This window comes from Tenrec ecaudatus, chromosome 16 (assembly GCF_050624435.1).
Source record: "Tenrec ecaudatus isolate mTenEca1 chromosome 16, mTenEca1.hap1, whole genome shotgun sequence".
Taxonomy (NCBI): Eukaryota; Metazoa; Chordata; class Mammalia; order Afrosoricida; family Tenrecidae; genus Tenrec; species Tenrec ecaudatus.
Window position 1 is genome coordinate 11,781,785 of NC_134545.1, and position 21,958 is coordinate 11,803,742.

At 56.1% G+C, this 21,958-nt stretch overlaps 1 protein-coding gene across 1 annotated transcript in view; it reads left to right on the forward strand.

The window, feature by feature from the left end:
- Positions 1–21,958, forward strand: part of NOS1 (nitric oxide synthase 1) — an 86,811-nt gene that overhangs the window by 43,161 nt on the left and 21,692 nt on the right. The window contains exons 8-17 of the mRNA XM_075534646.1: positions 2,883–3,022; positions 3,439–3,613; positions 7,211–7,312; positions 9,148–9,342; positions 10,539–10,624; positions 13,925–14,069; positions 15,390–15,494; positions 16,229–16,287; positions 17,561–17,662; positions 21,465–21,581. Coding sequence (XP_075390761.1) covers positions 2,883–3,022; positions 3,439–3,613; positions 7,211–7,312; positions 9,148–9,342; positions 10,539–10,624; positions 13,925–14,069; positions 15,390–15,494; positions 16,229–16,287; positions 17,561–17,662; positions 21,465–21,581 — 1,226 coding nt within the window. The remainder of the gene's footprint in view (positions 1–2,882; positions 3,023–3,438; positions 3,614–7,210; positions 7,313–9,147; positions 9,343–10,538; positions 10,625–13,924; positions 14,070–15,389; positions 15,495–16,228; positions 16,288–17,560; positions 17,663–21,464; positions 21,582–21,958) is intronic.

Here is a 21,958-nt window from a genome sequence, read left to right on the forward strand (position 1 = left end):
CAGGTTTCTCTCAGTTTTCGTTTGGGTGGGGCGGAAAGGCAGGCAGGCAGCCAGCAAGAGCCCTGGAGTCTTCTCCACACCCTGCGCCCTCTGGGCTCACTGACAGCTGGCCCTTTCTTTGGTCATCCTTGTGCCGATGGGGTTGGAGCTCCTCTGGGCCCAGGACACAGGGGGGTAGACTGAGTCCCACAGGCGAGCTAGCCAAGGTGACTGAATGAGCAGAGGGCACGCTAAGACAACTGTCCAAGCCTACTGCCTCTCAGCCTGGACAGAGCCCCCTCCAACGGCCCGTTCCAGAGGAGCCTTCGCCCATGGAAACCGTGTCTGGAATCCACTGTTTCTGAGTTGAGGAACAAGTCAGACCCATGGCCCTGGCATTTACTCCTTTGCGTGTGTATGTCACACACTGTGGAGCTCCAGCATGACCACATGCCTAGCTGCCACGGAACCCCCAGGTGGATCTTCTCCCTCACCCAACTCCTCGTTGAGTGGGCTTGAGTCTCCTTTGTTATTGCTGCTGCTGCTACACAACCCACTGCCATTGAGTCAGTTCTAGCTCACAGCCGACCCTGTAGGACAGAGAGGAATTGCCTCTTCGGGTTTTCCAAGGCAATCAATCTTTATAGGAGCTGAAAGCCTCATCTTTATTCCAAGAAGCAGGTGGGAGGTTTGAAGTGCTGACCTTGTGGTTAGCAGCCCAGTGCAAAACCCACTTCCCCACCAGGGCTCTCGACAGTTGACAGAAACCGCCAGTACCTTGGGCATCACCATTTCCCCACCAGCCGTTCCTTCTTAGCAGGAATTCAGTGGGAATCGTTTACACTGCCTGCCCACAGGAGACCTGTGCCCAGAACGAGCTCAGACACACCGGCTGGGCAACCCACTCGGCCCCATCTTTGTCCTTGAGTCAGTGCCCTCTGGACCTCCTCCTTGATACCTCCTCCAGGAGAGGTGGCCAGGCCAGGAGCGGCTCCTCCCTCCTGCAATTGGCTTCATCTGCGTGTAGCTTTTCTAGTGGGATGTTCTCATCCCAAGGAGGGGCTGTAACCAGGGCAACCAGGAGCCGCACCTGTGCTCTGGTAGACTCGGCCAGACTCCCTGTTCCACTTGGCTGAGCGCTCACTGTGTACTTGGCTGACCTTGCCCTCCCGGTACCAAACAGAAACTCCACAGCCCTTGCCTCCTGCCCTGGCTCCAGAAGCCTTGATAGCTAAGATGTTCTCCAAATCCGGAGATTTAATGCCTCCAACAGACAGCGCCACCTCATTGTACCGTTTATAGCCCTCTAGCCCTGCATGCTCCAGCACGGAGCTGCCCACCACAGGTGCCCAGCGAGCCTTTGAAATGGGCGCCCATGTGGAAACGGATGATAAATGCCAAGTACCGTCAGATCTCAAGACCTGGTACCCAAACGATGTCAAGTACCTCCTTGCAAGAATTGTGTACTGGCTGTGGGTGTGTTCCGGTGATACCGCTCTGACTAGATAGGTGTCCTGGTGGGTTATGCTTTAGGCTGCTAATCACAAGGTCAGCAGTTTGAAACCATTAGCTACTCCACAGGCAAAAGATGGCCCTTTCTGCCCTGTGATGACCGAGTCTTAAAAACAACCCACAGGGCAGTTCTACCCTGTCCTAAAGGTTGCTGTGAGTCAGAATGGACTCTGTAGCAGTGAGTTCTGTTCTGTTTTAAGGCTCTGTGGGGTAACATATTATAAAACACATTGTCATCCACTTGATTCCAACTCATAAAAGCCCTGTAGGATAAAGTCAAACCGCCCCACAGGGTCTTTCCAGGCTATATTGCCTCATCTTTCCCCTTTGGGGCACCTGGTGGGCTTGAACTGCCAACCTTTCAATGGTCAGCTGAGCACTTCAGTCACTGTGCCACCAGTGCTCCCATCAATCAATCCATTTATTGGATCCATAGATATGGTACAAGTTTAATGTTTAAAAACATATCTTACTATTTCCTTTATGAGTAATTAACACACTTAAATGACTTGTTTGTTTGTATTTGATTCATATTTTATATGATATAATGAATAAGGTCTTGCTAATAGGATGTGCATAATGTATTACACATATTGAGTATATTGTGACTACGTGGTATTTCGGAGCTACCAGCAGCACATTACTATATTGATATGCTAACATTATATCATATGTTATGTGTCAGACATAGTCAACAACATGTATTAGGTTCCAAGCCTAAAGCCCCTGTAGTTGAATCGATTCCTGCTATTGAGAAGTTGACCTTGTAGGGTTCCCAAGGCTGCAGTCTCTGCAGAAACAGCCTCATCTTCCTCCTGATAAGTAGCTGAAGGGTTTGAACTGCCGGCTTTTCAGTCAGCCGCCGGGTACTTTTACTACCGTACCCCTGTGGCGTCTATTTATCAGATTAATAAGTATACATTTAATTTCAAGCTAACTAGATCTTAAATCTATTCGTGGTGCTACTTTAACAACGTATTGGCGCTAAATCAGCTTCACGCGCATTGTTAAATTCCTTTCCCCTGTTGCTCCTCACCTTTGCGGCTAGAAATGGGTACATCCCACATCTGGCTCATCTTCTGTTTCCACCGGGCCACCCCACTTGAATCATATGCCCATCACTAGTTCTCATCAGACTCCGCAGATGCCCTCTGGCCCGAGTGCAGCCGCAGCTCTCAGGAGTCCCCCAGACCGAGAAAGGCCCGGAGCATGTAGAATGCGGTGCAGCTGGGCACGTCGGCAGCCTGGTTGGACCTCGAGGAGCTGCATGAGCTCCGTGGTGATGTGGGGCCTCCACCCAGTCTCTCTCTCTCTCTCTCACACACACACACACACACAGAGTCATGTTTCAGGGTCGGGGGTGGCCTGCTGACCTGCGGGTCTCTTTGCAGGTCTGCATTCAGCAGGGCTGGAAGCCCCCGAGAGGCCGCTTCGACGTCCTGCCCCTCATGCTCCAGGCCAACGGCAATGACCCTGAGCTCTTCCAGATCCCTCCAGAGCTGGTGCTGGAGGTGCCCATCAGGCACCCCAAGTAAGAGGGCTGGGGACACTGGGTGGACTGGCCTGGCTCACCCTGGGGCCCAGGGGTGGATCAGTCTCCATGGACCAGCCTGGGGGCCCCATCTCTGACTCTTAAGCAATCCTCAAGTCCCTGACTTTGCCAGCCCTGAGGGTGGGAGAGCAGAGGCAAGGGGCTCAGGTGTGCACCCAGAGCTGGGAGAGCTGTGGCCTTATCTTGGGAGAGCCACGGACGCCGGCAGTGAGGTGTGCTGGCTGTGTGCATACACCCTCGGGGCCCTCCAAAACATCTAGCAACAGATTTAAAGAAGCATTTCACACACACACAAACACACACGATTCCGCTAATCAGGGTAAGGAAAACATGCAGGGCGAACAAAATGCCAACATCTTCAATGAAGGCCCGGCGGGCTATGTTGCCCTCTGCAGGTTCGAATGGTTCAGAGACCTGGGCCTGAAGTGGTACGGTGTCCCCGCCGTGTCCAACATGCTCCTGGAGATAGGTGGCTTGGAGTTCAGCGCCTGCCCCTTCAGCGGCTGGTACATGGGCACCGAGATCGGCGTCCGTGACTACTGTGACAATTCGCGCTACAACATGCTGGAGGTGAGGGGTGAGGGGCCCCGGCCACCACCACGGGGCAGCACAGGCCGGAGGCAAGATGGGGCCCACAAGTCCTTCCCCACAGACAAGCCCTGGAGCCGAGGAAACTGGACCAAACCAAACCACCCTCGTGGCCACCAAGTCATTCCGACCCCTAGCTGCCCTCTAGCGCTGGGTCAGACTGCCCCTGTGGGTTCTGAGTTGAGGAATGGAAAGCCCCTGCTTTCTGCCTCAGAGCGGATGGTGGTTTCAAACCGCTAACCCCGGGGCTGTTAGCCCAAAGCTTAACCCACTGCATCACCGGGGTTAGCATCTGCCGCCGAGGGGTCACACCAGTTGCCGTTCAGGTGTGCAGCCCGCGTAGCAGGGGGAGACCTGTGCCGCTTGGGGTTTGCAGTGGCTGGTGTTTGGGAGGTAGAGTCCCAGACCTGCCTTTCTCATTCGGTGGACATGACCCTCCATTCATCTTGTGATCAGCCTGGTCAAGTGCACCCGCCGCTGTGATCTGTCAGAGCTCCTGGAATCCCAGAGGCACCTGCGCTGTAGCAGGACTAACAACACAGGCAGCGTCCACCCAGGTTATGCACCGCGGACCTGGAGTCACGAGCCACGCCCCCTGATGCAGGTGGCTGTGGTCGGTAGGGGCTCTCCTAACCCGCAGCAGCCCGACGCCCCACCAAAGCTAGCACCGCCCGGTCCTGCACCCCCCTCACGACCGGTGCTGTCTTGGAGCCCGTTGTTAGCACTCCCTGTGTCTGTCCATCTCGTTGAGGGTGTTTCTCTTTCCCTGACCCTCTGCCTTTCCAAGCATGCCGTCCATTCCCAGGGACTGATCCGCCTGATCGCATGCCCACAGTCCAGTCCATGAGACAGAGGCTCACCCTCCCCACTCCCAAGGAGCAGTTGGACTGCATTTCTCCCAAGACGGATCTGCTTGCCCTTTCGGCAGCCCATGGTCCGTTCGTTCTTCTCCATCACCACCACGGTACGAATGCATTGGTTCTTCTTGGGCGTTCCTTAGGCATTGCCCAGTGGTCGCCTGCGGAGTTGGCGATTGGAAGCACCGTGCGTGGGTCCTGGCTGTTCAGAGGTCTGGTGCAGCACGCGGGCTCAGTGCAATGCCCCCTTGGGTTCCGTGACTGCGCGCGTGGACTGTAGCCCCGAACATCTGTTCTAGGAAAGGTGCACACAGTGGTCACCAACAACAGCCGGCTGAGCTATCTCGGCGCCCATGGCAACGCTAGCACCTTTCTGGATTGTCTGCGAGAGAGGTTTCCGTGTGTGTGGAAGAGTTTCTTTAACGGTCTTTACATGGAGAAAGGAAGGTGCACTGTATAATATGAAGACGGGTGACCAGCCGCCACTAGATGAGAGCTGTACTTGTTCTGATCTGATTTAAGGACGGACTTGGGCACGGAACTGAGTCCCAATGGAGGGACTCCTTGTCGTAAGCCCTCAGGCTTCACATGCCAGGATGGGCTCTGCGGCACACACATGGTGGCCACCTGCTGGTTAGGGTGTGCTGGGCACTGTCTATGTCCCTGGTTCTCAAGCTTCCTCATGCCGCGACCCTTTAATACAGTTCCTTACGTGGTGGTGACCCTCCCAACCATAACATTATCTTTGTTGCTACTTCATCACTCTGAAGTTGCTACTGTTGTGAATCGAGCGACCCCTGTGAAAGGGTCTCTCGACCCCCAAAGGGGTTGCGACCCACAAGTTGAGAACCGCTGGTCTAGGTGCTCTGTATGGGGTTGCCACCTACCAGCCAGGGTGTGCGGGGCACTGTCTAGGTGCTCTGTATGGGGTCCGCTCTCTGTGAGCCCTCACCACCATTTCTTGAGAGCTCCTGTGCTACCCCCCCGCCCTTTGCAGACTCGAGGTGGAATGAGGAGCCCCAGGTCACACGGCTGGTGAGCTGCAGAGCCAGGGTGCACACCCAGCGTGGCTGGGGGTGTTCCGGCTTGTTAGAAGGCTTTGAGAAGGACCCACAGACTCGCAGCTCTCTGCATCTCTTTCCTGAAAAAACAAGCCGGGGGTGGGGTGGGGGGCAGAGTTGGCGTGGTTCTGCACTGCCATGAGCGTGCTTCCATGGAGGGGCTGGCTCCCCCCACCACCCCGCTCCCTCTGACTCATCCTCATCTGCTCGCAGTGCTGGGGCGGAGCACTTCCGGAAACGCCGCTTTGGGGGAAGCTTCAGAATTACTGTTTGTCTGTCAGCAAGAGCCGCTCTGACAAGTCTGCCGGCCTGGTTTCGGGAGGCGCGAGGAAACGGGCTCGCCGATGGGCCAGCGGTGTGCACCTGGTGCAGCCAGCAGCGGAGCTGGCACCTAGAGCCCGTGGGGGTCTAGGTGGTAACGCCCAGCTCCCCGGCCGGGATGTGGTGCCTGTTGGCAGTTCCCCAGAGCTTTTGATGATGTAGTACCCCGCTCCCCTCGGTGCTGAGTTCAGGAGTCTGGCCCGGGGCCTGGGCATCGGAGTTTTTCAGAGTTCTCGCGGCAAGTTCTCATGGCAAGTGGTGAGCCGCGGTGGGGCAGAGGCAGGAAAGACTGTCGGCACACTCGGAAGATTGTCCAGAAATCATTTCTTTCATTTCGTGTGTGTGTGTGTGTGTGTGTGTGTGTGTGTGTGTGTGTTTTCCTACAACGGGTTTCTGTTCTTCCAGCCAAGACCATGTGATGGAAACGGTAGCGGCAGCAGGTCTGGCTGCACACGTTTCCCTGTTAAGCAGCAGGTTGCACACGTGTGTGTGGCACAGTGACAGTCCCCTCCCCGAGCAGCACAGCCTCGGAGTGTGTTCAGGAGTCTCATGAACCCCGATCTCTGCTGCCGTGTATGATCTCAGCTCCCAGCCAGGCGGCAAAGCAGGGTCACTGGGTAACTGAGGCGCAGCACACCTCCTTCAGTCCTCGGGTTCCGACGGCTGCTCAATGCTCATGCTGACAGCCAGGACTCACATGGTCACCCCCTGCTGACACCTCTGGCTGGAGCCCTCCGGATACTCCCCGTTACATTGAGAATCATACCCTCTGGTGGACTCGGCGACCCTGTGCCACCACATAGGCTGCCATCCCACCAGGCCTTTCCTCCCACACAGCGGCTGGTGGGTTCCGACACCCCCACCCACCGTCGAGTCAGCAGCCGAGTGCTTTAACCAGTGTGCAGTCTCTTCAGTGGGCCTTCCCCCTTTCATCCTATCTCCCTGCCTGTGTCCTTCGTAGGACTGATACACCGTCCCTCTCCCCAGCAGGGACACAAGCTCTGTAGTTAAAGGGCCAGCCGAGTCTCTCATTCCCTGTGGAAGCCGTCCGACACATGGACAGTTGCAGTCCAGTCGGTTCTGGAGCCTGCTGGCCCCTGGATAGAACTCAGTGTCTTAGGAGTTTTAGGGACTGGGCACCCGGCCTTTCTTCCAAGGCCCCCACCTTTCAGGGAGCAGGCTGACTCATCACCTGGACCCCCCACTAGGGAGGGTCCTCCTCAAGGAAGCCTTGTGAGTGAGAGAATCCCTCTTCAAATGGGCAGGGTTGGTCAATTAGCATAGCCCCGGCCGCCTCTGGTCCAGAGGTGCCCTGCCTGTAAGTCTGTGTCCTCCTCCAGGAAGTGGCCAAAAAGATGAACTTGGACATGCGGAAGACGTCCTCCCTGTGGAAGGACCAGGCGCTGGTGGAGATCAACATTGCTGTCCTCTACAGCTTCCAGGTAGCCCAGGGCACACGTGGAGGCCTTGCAGCGGCCCAGAGGGGACCCCGAGGGCTGTGCCCACCAGGCCGGGCTGCCTCCTGGCTGCTCCGTCCGCTCATTGTGGGTGTGGGGCGGGGGTTGTAGCGGGAACGGACGGTTAGATGCGGAGGTGGGGGATTCCTGGCATGTTGCTCACCCTTGTGTGGAGCCGAGCTGGATGTGTCCTGCGACCACATCTTGGTCACAGTCACCAGAGACTGTGCAGCTCAGAGTGACCCATCCACGTCAGAGCACAGCTGTGCTTGCTCGCAGGGTCCCCAGCAGCTGGTCTTTCAGAGGGAGCTGGCCAGCCCCATTCTTCCTAGGGGCTTGTGGGTGGGCTCAGTGAGACCACCCAGTTTCCAGTCAGCAGCCAACACAGTAACCATGCGCACAACCCAGGGGCATCCTTATTACTGAGCGTGGGCTCTGTTACACTGCATCTCCCAGGAGTGCCCCCCGGACTTGCTCCTAGTCCTGAGGCGTCATTCCTAGGGACACCATCAGTCACAGAACGGATCCTTCAAACCTGGACACTTGGAAAAGCAAAAGGAGCAAAGAGAGGATAAAATCCGGCTAGACCAGAGCAATGTACACGAGTACAGATAAGAGCTGGAGACACAGGGAATCCGGACAGATAAAGCCCTCAGGACCAATAATGAGAGTAACGATCCCAGGAGGGGAAGGAGAAGGTAGGGGGAGAAAGGGAGGCACTGATCACATGTTCTACATATAACCCCTTCCTTGGAGGACAGACAACAGAAAAGTGGGTGAAGGGAGACCTCAGTCAGTATAAGACATGAAAAAATAATGATTTGTAAATCAGCAAGCATTCATGAGGGAGCGGGAAAAATGAGGAGCTGATACCAAGGCCTGATATCAAGTAGAAAGAAAATGTTTTGGAAATGGTGATGGTAACAAATGTACAAATGTGCTTGACATAATGGATGGGTGAGTAGATTGTGGTAAGAACTATATTAGCCCCCATTAAAGTGATTTTAACAAAATAAAAGTTAGAATTTCAAATAATAACAATACAGGAAGGAGTGACATGTTGTCAGCAGGACACATAGCACTGGCTGGGCAAACCAGTGAATCGTGTCCCCAGGGGCCTCCAGAGCCCAGTTCCCAGCCTTGCAGCCCACCCACCTTGCCTTTGATGGACCAGTCTCCTTCATTAGTCACTCTGACTCCCCAGCAGCATCGTGTCAGCCAGCCGGCAGGGAGAGCCCGTCTCAGTGGCTGGAAGTAACAATCGTGCAATTGAAGGAGCAACCAGGCCACTGAGAGAAAAAAGCAGAGTCGCTCCGTTCCAGCTGCACGCTCGCTGCCCGGGGGCCTGGCACCCAAGACTGGCTCTCTCCTATGACAGTAACAGGGAGGGGAGAAGTAGCACATAGAGAGAAACCCCATGATACAGGGGGGGGACAATTGTTCAAACGGTAGGAGAGAGGCTATTAGCCCCAAACCAGGGGAGAAAACAAAGCAAACCACCAAACTCGGTGCCATCGAGTCAATGCTAACCGAGTAGAACTGCCCTTGAGGGTTTCGAACTGCTGACCTTGCAGCTAGCTGGCCAATGCAGAACCGCCCCGCTGCCAGCGCTCTTTAGCACAGGAGGGGCACGAGACACATGAGAGCCAAGCAGGGACAACTTCCTCCTGGGTGGCGTCAGACTTGGCAAGAGAGAAGCCAGAGAGAATCGCCTTGTCACTTGGCACTGCCTGAAGTCATTATCACGGGGCCACCCTCTAGGAACTGCTGCCCTGTGGGGAAGGGAGCCCCCAAGTACCCCGTCTTGCCTGTGCCCACAGAGTGACAAAGTGACCATCGTCGACCACCACTCCGCCACCGAGTCCTTCATCAAGCACATGGAGAATGAGTACCGCTGCCGGGGGGGCTGCCCAGCTGACTGGGTGTGGATCGTGCCCCCCATGTCTGGAAGCATCACCCCCGTCTTCCACCAGGAGATGCTCAACTACCGGCTCACCCCCTCCTTCGAGTACCAGGTCCTGCCCCTCCCCACCCTGGTGTCCGGGCCGAGGCCACCCCAGTCTGTCTGTCTCGCTGTTCCCCAAGGCAGGCTGGGGCCTGGAGCCACCAGGCTGACAGTGAAGTCAGTGTCCTCTGTCCTCGCCCAGCCTGGGCTCCCACAGCCCTCTCCTGTAGAGTGGGGTGCCGTTTGTTGCCCCGTGTTTGGTGGGGCCACTGCACCCTCCTAGTGCTGAGGCTCCACAGCTGCTGAGGAGCTGGGGCTCTGGTTCTCACCCCTCGCCCTGCCACTTGTGACCCAGGCAGCTTCCAGCATACCGTCTCCCTGGGCCTCCGTTGCCTGGCCTGGGAGGCAAACGGGTGGCTGGGAAAGTGCCTGACCAGAGGGAGAGCTGGAACGTGGCTGAGCCGGGCCATGGCCGTCCACAGGGTTTCCCCTGGCTAATTTTATAAAGGAGGTCACCAGGCCTTGCTGCCTGGGCTTAGCGGAGGCAGCGTTTCACTCCATTGTCTGTGGATGCAGTGGGGTGGGGGGGGGGGTCACCAGGAGTCAGCTAAAACGTCCACTCAGCACTTTAACATACTAGCATCCTAGCCCAGGGTTCGCAAGAGGAGGGGGAGGGAGAGAGAAACACAAACCACGTGAATGAGTGAGGTTTCTCAAGCAGCCACACTTAGAAAGTGCAAAGAAATGTCTGAAACGACCCCAGGGTGACCCCTTCCGTGTGAGATCTGTGTGACGTGTGTGGAGGAGGCGGTCGGCAGCCTGGCCTTTCCTGCCTAGGCTTGGGGTCCAACCCAGAGCCACAGAGTTCTCTGGGGGCGGTCTCTCTGCGGGGAGGGAGGGAGGGAAGGAGAAAGGCGGAGGTCAAGGGGAGAGTGGGATGGCCAAGGGGCTGAGTGCGGGTCTGAAGGGTAATGCAGAGAGGTGGACACCCCCCCCACTCTGTGGTCATAGTGAAACATCAGTGTTGTTGCCCTATCGAATCAACACCCCTGTGTGGTGCTTTGGAGTAGAACTGGGCTACACAGCCACTTAGGGTGTCCATGGCATCAGTTTCCCCTAGTAGAATACCAAGTCTTGCTTCTGAGGCATTCGGATTGCCAGCCTTCCAGCTAGTGGCTGGGGGCTTAAACGTTTGGAGCACTGGGGACAGGGGACTCCCAACTTCCCCCAGTCCCTTCACCCCAGTGACAGTCCTTCTTCCCCCAGCCGGACCCCTGGAACACCCACGTCTGGAAGGGCACCAACGGGACCCCCACCAAGCGGCGTGCCATTGGCTTCAAGAAGCTGGCAGAGTAAGTCCCTGGCCACGGGGGCCAGGGGGTGGGAGGCTGGACTGATGGGAGCCCCTCTGGGTCCCCTGTATGATGAGGTCCTCGCTGTTCCCACCCCATTGTGCCTCCTTCACCTCAGAGTTTGGGGTGCTGATAGAGCCACAGCCTGCCTCACTGTCTTTACCCCGACTCTGTGCCCTCTTGCGGCTCCAGGTCACAATGATGGCAAGAACCACACATGTGTGGGCAGCATGTGCCGCTGTCCCTGGTGCTGTCAGGAAGTGACCAAACCCAGGCTTGGGAAGGGCTGCCTAGAAGGGCCTGTAGTCCAGGGCCGGACTCCCCACTGACCCCTTCATTCGCTCAGTCCACCAGGGCAGGCGGAGTGCCTTGCTCTGCGGCAGGCCCCTTGCCAGGCTCTGGCTTGACCACAGTGGTACCTGCCCTCACAAAGCACACAGGCCGTCACCTGGGAGAGGCCCTCACCAATACAGGTGATGCCACCCTGGGCCAAGTACCACCCAGGAAAAGTTCACGGCACCGTGAACTAAAGACTTCAAGCTCGGAGGTCAGGGAGGGCTTCCCCTGAGGAGGTGACCACTGAGTGGACCAATAACATGACTGAGACTCAGCTGAGCAAAGAGTGGGTGGGAAGGGGCCATGGCCACAGGGCAGGTGAAGGCTAAACCCAAGCCCGCCGCCATCAAGCCCCCGCCGACTCACCGCGAGCCTGCAGGACAGAGGAGTCGTGCGTCACAGGGTTGCTAAGGCCAAGGTCTTGACAGGTCTTGACAGGCCAAGGAGAAGGCCTCCGTGCTTGGTGATGTGGAGGGGTGAGGGTGGGTGGGGAAGGAAGGCCCTCTGCAGATGGATTGACCCCGTGGCAACCACTGTGGCTCGGGCGTAGGAGCAGGTGTGAGGACAGCGCGGCGTGTCCTTCTGCGGGGCACAGATAGGGTTGCCGTGGGCCGGAGCCCACTCTGTGGCAGCTGACCAACAACAGAGGTCTTGATGGGCCAACAACTCCCGCTTTCTCCCTGGGAGCAGCTGGTGGGCTCAAACCTGGCAGTCAGCCGCCCAGTGTCTAAGCCCCCTGCCCCCCAGGGGCTCGTAGGCAAAGGCAAGAATACCTTGTCACCTTGTCGGAAGAACTCCTGGGCAGCTGACAAGGAGCGCGGGGTCTGCAGAGCTGGTGGAATGGCCATGTCTGTCTTCTGCCCCCTGCTGGCTGAGGAGGTGGATGTGCACTGTCTTCCCTCCATTCCCCTGGGCCCAGAGCTCTGCTAGGGACCTCGACTTAGAAGACAGCTACATGCCCCCGTGCCCTACACCCGAACCAAGACACTGATGGGCAGTGCAGGGCCCGGCAGCATATCCCAATAACTCCCACCTCCCGCCCCAGTCCCTTCGTCATTCAAGCAGGAACCCCTGTCCCTCCAGGTTCACAGATGTTCCCCGAGAGGGCGGGCGGCCTTTGGCTCCAGTTCAGCTGTCTTAGGGGAGAAGGGAGGGAGCTTCTAAAACATTCATTGCACTATTAGTTTGGGGTAGAGACAATGGGAGTTAATTATAGACGCGCTGTTTAGTTTGTTCTTTTCTCTCCCGGGTTCAGATCATTGAAAGGAAACCCTCGGGTCCCTTTTCTTCCTTTGGCTGCACTCCCTAACTCGGAGCACCCCCCTCCCCCACGTGGGCGGCTTCCCCGATTCTGGAAAGTGATGAATTTGCCATCAGCCATCCCCAGGTGGGGCATAATTAGCAGCCAATCTGCACGTAGGTTCTTGATTAGAAGAGGGAGGCTGGCTCAAAGTTGGAGCCCGACTCTGTCACCCCGTCACCCCGTCACCCCCTGCCCTGGACCTGACTGCACCTCCCCCTTCCAGGAGCTGCAAAGGGGTGCTGGTCTGGCTTGGCGGGTTTCCTGGGACGCACTGGGGCTTGCCGTGGCACAGTGGGCTCTGGTGGCACCGTGGTTCTGTGTGGGGCTGCAGACTGAAAGGTCAGCAGTTCAAACCCACCAGCCGCTCCGCAGGAGAGAGATGAAGCCTTTTTTATTCCCATGGAGATTCGCAGCCTCAGGAATCCACGGGGACCCTTCTGCTCTGTCCTCTAAGGCAGGCCCCTGTGAGTCGGACGAGATTGGACAGCAAAGGGCTTGCTTTTGATGTTTGGTCTGAGCTTTAAAACCCCACCCTGCTGGTAGGTAGGGCTTTTAGGCTGGCCGATTTGGTGTCAGGCTCTGTGGAGGCCCTGTCTGATGGGCATGTTGGTGGCACCCAGACACGGCCATTCCTATGTCGATGTATAAACTTCTGAGGTCTCTCCTGATCCTATGCCCAGGGTTTCGCTGCTGGCTGAGTGTGGCTACCCCTGCCCGCCCCTCTCTGAGCGCGCACACGTGCATTCTCTCTCTCTCTCTCTCTCTCTCTCTCTCTCTCTCTCTCTCTCTCTCTCTCTCTCTCTCTCTCTCTCTCTCCCTCCTCCCCTTCCCTCTCTCCCCACTCCTCCCTACACCCCCTCCCCTTTCTCCTTCTCTATGTTCCCCTAACCTCTCTCCTCCTCTCTCCCTCCACCTTCCTCCCCCTTCTCTCTCTCTCCTTCCTCTTACCTCTGTCTCTGTGCTGTCTGCCCATTCTCTCTCTCTCTCTCTCTCTCTCTCTCTCTCTCTCTCTCTCTCTCCCTCTCCCCCTCCCCCTCTCCTGTAAGCTCTACCTCACAGTCACCACTGGGATCTTAACGCTCTTCAGCCCCGTAACAGGACCTCCCTGCACACGGGCACACAGGCAGGCCCTCGGCACCTATGTGGTAAACAGAGAAGAAGAATGATGGTCCTTTTTCCTGTAACGGTTTTATGGACACTTCGTCCACCTACCACGCTCTCGACAGTCCAGTCCTGTCCGGGAGAGCTGTGCGGTCATCACCACAGTCCGTTTTAGAACACTTTCTTTTTATTTTTTGTTTTGCTTCCCCATGGTTAAATCACTTTTCCAATGGGTTTGTCATTGCCAAGAGTGATGGCCCTCTAGTGGGAAGCCTGGCAGGCTGAGGTTCCTGAAACTGAGGCTGACCCATCTGGGCCAAAGCAGCAGACAGCCACCAGCAGTTCTAACTCGTGGCTCGTTGGTCCAAAAGATCAAGTAAAAGGGTTGATGTGGCACCTAAACTCAGGGGCTTCAAGTGTGCCCAAGAGGACCTCCCCCCCCTCAAAGATGAAAAGCAAATTCTTTCCTGTGAAGCCTCCTGGGTCCTGGTTCATGCCCCAAAGTCCTGACCCAACATCTTCAGACCCGTCTCCATTGCCCAAACTTCCTCTCCCCTCAGAGCTGTCAAGTTCTCGGCCAAGCTCATGGGACAAGCAATGGCCAAGAGGGTCAAAGCGACCATCCTGTACGCCACCGAGACGGGCAAATCGCAGGCCTACGCCAAGTCCCTGTGTGAGATCTTCAAACACGCCTTCGATGCCAAGGTGGGTGAGGGCATGCCACCTCTGGGGTCCTCGGGTGATTGAAGATGGGGAGGCAGCAGAAAAGACCCCTCCCTCTGAGAATGGGCGGAAGTACACCCCAGGAAGCCCATTAGCATGTCAGTGCAAGCGCATTCAGCACCCGCTGGGACTCCCTTCCCTTCCATAGAGCCTCCTGAGTTTGAGGAACGAAAGGACAGAGGTCCCGGGATGCCTTTAGAACGACGTGGCAGTGGGCTGATAGGAACTGATTCCAATTGGGACATCGGGAAGTTTCTGTGTCCAGTACTTCTCGGGGCCTTTGATCTGCAAAGGTGTATGATCCTCGCCCAAAGTGGAGGGACTAGAACCCAAGTGTCCCCCAAGCACACTTCACCGACTGCTTACCGTCATGGAGCTCTCTGGAGACTGAGGTTCCCTGGGGCCTACTTTGAGAAATGGTCCTTGGTGAGGCCGAAAGAGAGGGCAGCTATCTTTCCCTCCTGTGGGTACAAGGTTAGAGAGAAGAAGCGGCCGGCCCGGCCCTTAGGGTCAGTCTCCGCAGGGCCACATTGAGCCAAAGGGCAGCCAGGAAGACCCCAGGGGCTGTTGGGTGTAGTCGTCCATGGCTCCAAGGTTGTCCGTCAAGATTTCTCAACGCCTGACGGTTACTCAGAATCCCGACAGCTGTCTAGACCCCAGTGGCCATAGGCTGGTCTCACTCTGCCCAAAAACCTTCATCTGGACCCTCTCCAAGCCCAGGCCAGAGACAGCAACCTCAAGTTTTGAGTCCTCCTTCCCAAGAAAACGGCTCCTCACATCCCTCTTTCTCTGCTCCTCCCTGCTCCCATCCCTCTGTGTCCCCTACTGCGCCTCTTTTCTCTCCGCCATGGGAAATGAGTGGGCACCGGAGTCAGGGGACAAACCTTTCCACCAAGTCCTTATTGGGGAGCCAGAATGTCTGCAGTAAGGGCTGACACTGCAGAGGAAGGATTGCGGAGACTCGGGCTCCAGAAAGATGGCGGGCGCCTCCTATCAGAAGCAGTGGGAACATTCGTTGGGGAAAGGAGGCATGGGTTCTGGAAAGTTGCTATTTAGGCAAAGGTCTGGGTACTTTTGAAATGGGGGCAGGGCAGTATGATCCTCGGTCCCGGCCGGTAGGTGTGCCAGGGTCCCTGGCTTCACTCTGATGGAGCTGCAGGAGGATGGGATGTGGGCTTGGGAGGCAGAAGCTGGGTTCATAGGTAGAAACTGTGGGGGCGGTCTAAGCTGGAAAGGTCATTTTTTATGGACAAGACAGTCAGTCTTCCTCCTCCTCCTTCCCCACCTCCCGCCGCCACCTAGGTAATGTCCATGGAAGAATATGACATTGTGCACCTGGAACACGAGACCCTGGTCCTGGTGGTCACCAGCACCTTCGGCAACGGAGACCCCCCTGAGAACGGAGAGGTAAGAGGAGCTGTCCCCTGGTGCGACATGTGGTCCCATCAATGGGGAGGAAGCAGGGCAGCAGTTGGGTCTCCTCTCCAGGTGCTGGCGGGAAGATTGAACCACGCCAGGTTCTCGGCCTGCAAGTGGCCACTGCGTGGCCAGGCCATAGCAACAATTTGGTCACCGGACTGAGCTACTTGCTGGGATCCAGAACCTAGAGTCCCTTACCCCGGGAGAAGGGGATAGGGTAATTTCAGAGCCAGAAGGCCACAAAGAGGGGCTGTCTGTCTGCTGATGGGCGGGGTCCCACCTGTTGTCATTTAAACAGCTGGCCCACCTGTGGCTTCTGCAGCTCAGCCCAGCTGTGCAGCCTGTGTCCTTGCCCATCTAGGACGGAGTTTCCTAACCTGGGTGGTATGGCTGCCCCCTGGGGAGGCACCAGAATGATCGGGGGAGGGGCTGCAAAGGCGACACCTCCTCTCTAGTCTGGATTCTGAGCTGTAGGACACAGGGGGTTCATTCCCAGAAGGGGAATTCACTCCATGACCTACTAACTCACTAGTGATTTTTTTTCCCCCTGAAAAAGGGTGTGGGGGTGGTGGGAGGGGAAAGCAGGCCAAATAAGCTATGAGAACATCCTGGTTCCCAGGCATGAGGCTGCCTTTCGCCCACCAGGACCCCAGACTCTCGGTGCCCAACCCTACTGCAGGTGCAATAGCACACGGTTCACGGTTCCTCCCCTCTCTTTCTAGAAATTTGGCTGTGCTCTGATGGAAATGAGGCACCCCAACTCGGTACAGGAGGAGAGGAAGTAAGTGACGGGCCCTCCCTCTGCGGTCAGAGGTCACCCCCGGGGTGCCGACAAGTGTCCTCAAACAGCCGGGGTTCCCAGCTGCACTCTGCATGGTGGCTGCCGCCAGAAGGTCACCTGAGACCCAAAGTGGATGGCAGCTGCCCAGGACCCACAAGGCCACGAGATTGCCCTCTGTAGCTGGGAGATCTTGCCCAGACCCCACCCCCTCCCTCCCAGCTCTGTGCCCTTGCGCCTTTTCCCATCAAATGGGAACTGTCATACCTCCCTTCACCTACCAACTTGTGAGACTCAAAATCAGAAACGAGACGGGAGAACCCCGTGAGGAGTCAAGGGCGCCGTCCGTGTAAGCGTCCGCCAGTCTTAGGCTGTTACCTCTCGGAGGTCAACGTTCAGAACCACTGGAATGAGCATCTCCTTCCTGCTTAGCTTTACAGTTTGAGGCTCTCAGCAGAGGTACAACTGAGACAACGGCTGAGTCCAACAGATTAGATACCTGGTAAGATGCCCTGGTTGCGCAGTGGGCTAAGTGCTGAGCTGCACCCCACGAGGTGGCCAGTTCAAGCCCACCAGCTGCTCCGTCAAACTCCACAGTTTCGGGAACCCCTCGCGAGCAGTTCCCCATGCTGTAGGGTTGCTGCGCTGGCCTCCACCCCGCGGCAGCAGTTAGGTGGACAGTAGCTTGTGGCCAAAAGACATTCCCAGGGGACATGCATCGCAAGTGGGGGGGGGCGGTGTTCCGAAGGCCTGTTGTAAGGTGCGGAAACATCCGCAATCAAAACTTAGCTTTGAAAAGTCCTTAGTCGCCCCACACACAGTGCAGAGCACGTACACACCAGGCCACCACTGAGCACGTCCTGCACAGCGCGGCCACCAGCGTGGCCACGCCCGGCTGCTCACAGACTGGGTTGTACAGAAGTCCCTTTGGGGTGCCTTTGGTTGTATTCTCATTTGTATCTGCTGTCCAGGGGTGGAGCACCCCTGAGTCCCTGTGGTTGGCCCCAGTCCTGCACCCAGCACCTGGTCCTCCCTTGAGGAGCCCTGGAGCCACTGTGAGTGAGCTGCTGGGCTACTAGCCACACAGCTGGTGGTTCAAACCCCACAGACGCTCTGCAGGAGAAACACGAGGCTCTCCGCTCAGAGACCCCAAATCCACTCCATGACCCTGGTTGGGTTTGAAGTCCTCCCTCGCTGCCCCTGCGGAGCCTCCTAGCAGGTCTCCCCTCACCCAGATTTCGGGGAGCGATAGGGCACCATCCGTTCTCCTCTCTAGGTACCCGGAACCCTTGCGTTTCTTTCCCCGTAAAGGGCCTCCCCTCCCCATTGGTGGCACCGAGGTCCAAGGTCTGGCTGCGGCCCGGGACAGACAGCACAGGTAGAGTGTGCATGCACGCGTGCGTGCGTGTGTGTGCTGGTGTGTGCTTCTGCGTGTGCACGTGTGCTCTGTGCACTGTCAGCCAAGGCCACGCCCATTCCCCCCCCCACCGTCCGGTCTGCCCTGGCGCTACGCGTTCTCAGGAGACCTGCGTCCTAACCCAGCTTGCGCCACTAACTCGCCAAAGCAGCCTTGAGCAAGTTGCCTGGCCTCTGGCCTCACCAGGCACCCGTCTTTCTCATCTGTCAAATGGGTAGAACTGTCTCTCCTCTGCCCACCTCTGCAGGCGCTGGGAGGGTTAGTGGGGTGGCGGGAGAGGGTGTGATTGTGAAGCCCAGAGGCCGAGAACCAGTAAGACAGCATTTGGGGAAACGGAAAACCTCATCCAACTACAGTGCCGTTATTTTTACCCCCACAACCATCTCTCCCACATGAGCAACCCGGCCGCCCCCTGGTATGTTGCCTGGCTCCTTTGGCTCGGTGACTCAGCACGAGACGATTTTAGGGCAGAAAACACACGTGCATATATTTAGAACGTTCCCGATGCCGGAGCGAACACTTTGGAGAGCATCCAACTTAGAAACCCTGCGCCCAGAGTGCGTACTTTCCTTTATTTGTCTTCTGCGCTCAGATGTGTGTGTGTGTGTGTTGGGTTTTTGAGTTTTGTTTTTTCGGTTGGGTTTCTTTCTTTTTTTTCTTGTCTGAAAACAAAACTTGCCACTTTTAGAGGAATAACTGGGAAATTGGATTTATTTTAAGCCCCGAGCGTAATGCTGATGCTTGCATCTCAAAGGCATCCTTCTTCCCCTTCAAAACAATGGACCGAGCACTCTGGTCTCCTCTGGCCAGGGGGCATCGGTCTGTATACTATGTCACACGGTAAAAAGAACCCCGCTAGTACAGTGGGCGACACGTGGAGCCACTCACCACAAGGCCAGCAGTTCAAACCCACCAGTTGATCTGCAGGAGAAACTCTGAGACTGTCTGCTCCCAGGAAGACTTACGGTCTCAGACACACACGGCAGTTTTTCTCCTGTGGTCCACGGGGTTGCTATGAGATGGAATCAACGTGACCACATTTTAATGGCAACTGGCAGACTTTTGAAATATGTTAGGAGCTAAGCTTTTAGAGGAGGAGAGGCTGAAGTGGGGGGGGCGCCCAGTGCTCCCCACTGCTGTTGTTATTAGGTGCTCTCAAGTCTGTTCCAACCATGTCGACTCTGTGCATAATGGAATGGAGCACCACCCACGCCCGCGCCGTGCTCACCATGATGCCTGGAATTGAGCCCAGTGTGACAGCCACTGTGTCCATCCACCTTATGGTGGGCCATCCTCTCTGCCTCCCCAAGCGTGGTGACACTGTCAAAGCATGTCAGACGAAGTCTCACCATGCCTGCCTCTAAGGAGCACTCTGGCCGTACTTAATCCAAGGCAGATCGGTTTGCCCTTTGAGCAGCCAATGATACTTCCCCTATTCAGATTCATTGATTCTTCTTCAGTCTTCCTTATTCCAGTTCAAATGTGCGCATGCAGGTGAGGCCATTGAATCGTCCACGGCTTGTGCTGGGCGCACCTTGGTCCTCAGAGTAACATCCTTGCTTTTCAAGAGCCCTGGCGTAGCAGACTGACCCAATGCAATGCATCTTGTGACCTCCCGACTGCTGCTTCCATGAGCATTGATTGTGGATCCAAGCAAGACAAAATCCTTGACACCTTCAACCTTTTCTTTACTTTCCTTGATGTTCCCGTTGGACCAGTTGTGGGGGTGTAGGTCTTCTTTATTCTGAGTTGTAGTCCACACTGAAGGCAGCGATCCCTGATCTTCATCAGCAAGTGGTTCAGGTCGTCCTCATTTTCAGTAAGCAAGGTGTGTCACCTGCGTATTATCACACATAGTTAATAAGCCTTCCTCCAGTCCTGATGCTGCAGTCTTATTCATATAAGCCAGCTTCTCCGGTCATTGGCTCAGAGTACAGCCTTCTTCATGTAAGCCAACTTCTCTGACTATTGGTTCAGCGTACAGATTGAATAGTAGGGTGAGAGGTTACAACCCTGTCGGACACCTTTCCTGACTTTAAACCATGCAGTATGCCCTGGTTCTGTTTATGCAACTGCCTCTCGATCCATGCACAAGTTACGCACGAGCGGAATAATGAAGTGTTCTGGAATTCCCATTCTTCCCAAGTTGAATCAGAGTTTGTGATGCTCCACACACAGTTCAATGCCGTGGCGTAGTCAATGAAGTACAAGTACTCAGCAACATCTTTCTGGTGTTCTCTGCTCTCAGCCAAGATCGATCTGGCATTGGCAATGATCTCTCTTGTCCCACGGCCTCTTCTGAATCCGCCCTAGCCTGCTAGCAGCTCCCCGTCAGTGTCCTGCTGCCGCAGCCGCTGTTGGATGATCTGCAGGGAAGTTTTACCTGCATGTGATATCAGCGATATTGTTCTGAAGCTTGCGCACTCCGTGGGGCCACCTTTCTTTGGAGCAGGTGCAAATGTGTGAGCACAAATATCTCTTGGCAGTCAGCTGACAAAGTAGCTGTCTTCCAAATTTCCTGGCATAGATGAAGGAGTGCTTCTAGGACTTCGTCGGCTTGCTTAAATGCTCCAATTGGTATTTCATCCGTCCCTGGAGCCTTGTTCTAGGCTCATGCTTTCAGTGCAGCTTGGACTTCTTCCTCCAGCACGCTTGGTTCTTGCTCATGTACCACTTCCTGAAAGAGTGCAGTGTCAAGTAGACCTTTTCAGTGGTGACTCTGTGCATTCTCTCCATCTTCTTTTCATGCCTCCTGCATCATTCAATATTTTGCCCATAGCATCTTTCAAGATTGCCAATGAAGGCTATATTTTTTCCTTGAATGCTTTCCATTAAAGATATGCTACCCAATGGGTTAGAAACATCCAGTGTTTGGGGGATCCAGAACTTCCACCACCAGTCACACAGCTGTTGAGGGCTTCAGACATGGCCCGTATGGGTGTGCAACTAGAGTTTTAAATTTTACGTTGTCTTATGTTTAAATAGCCACTAATGGGACATGATGTGCAAGGGACCACAGTGCTGCCGAATCCCATGCCCTCCCCATGGCAAGGTTGCCGATGGGGCCATGGTGATCCACAGCAGTTTCACCGGCTGATGGTTGGAAACTGGTCCCCAGGCCTTTCTTCCTAGTCTGTCTTAGTGAGGAAGCTCCACTACAACCTATTCAGCATCCTAGCAACACACGAGCCTCCCGTGACATACAATGGGTGTTACTCACAAGTTGCCTTGGCCAGGAAATGGAATCCGGGTCTCCCACGCGGAAGGCAGAGAATGATAGCTTTAAACCACCATTGCCCGCTCATCTCCCAGGAGCTTGTTCATCGACAGAAACTCAAGCCCCGCTCCACACCTACTGAGTGAGTGCCTGCATCCTCGCGAGATCGCAAGGTGATTCTTGTGTTGCTTGAAAATTGGGGGAGCCAGGAAGGAAGGACTCGTGGCTAGGAGGTGCTCTGTTCTATTCCCGACTTCTTCCTGAGCAAGTCCTCTTGATGTGCTGGGACCTCCAGTTTCCTGGGGTCAGAAACTTCCCAAATGCAGGCAGGGTCTGGTGTGAACGGAGAGCTGTCGCTGTGGGGGGCCTGGGTCAGCTGATGCAGTCTAGAAGACCTCAAGGGAATGTCATGGTTTGCCACCACCACCACCACCCCCACACACACACGTCCCGGAGCCATGGCTGGTATCTTGGAGATCGCTGAATACGTTGGCCTCAGCAGGAGGCTCCAAGCCCGTGCTCACAGCCTCCGTTTCATTTTGGCAGGAGCTACAAGGTTCGATTCAACAGCGTCTCGTCCTACTCGGACTCACAGAAATCCGCAGGGGATGGGCCTGACCTCAGAGACAACTTTGAGAGCACCGGGCCGCTGGCAAACGTGAGGTGAGACAGGGCCCACGGGACTGGGGGGACTTGGGTCGCTCAGGAGCTGGATGCGGTTACAACGTGGGCTCTTGGTTGACTGATCGTCGGTCTTGTTCTCCATGCCCACCCATGCCGACTACACCGGTCCCAGCTGCCTGGGACCTCCCCAGCAAGGGTCCTTACCTGGCCTCTCCCCGTGTTCCACGGTCAATCCTGCCAGTGACTTCTCTTCGTGTGCAGTCTCCCTCGGGCCCCCGGGACCCAGGCTGCCGCCCAGCCTTTATTCAGGAGGATGTTCAGACCTGGCAGTTGCTCCGTGTGCTGCCCTTCTTCAGTGGCATGCTTTACACTCAAATAGAAGCTTCTGGAAACACCCACCCATGACCCACGTCTGG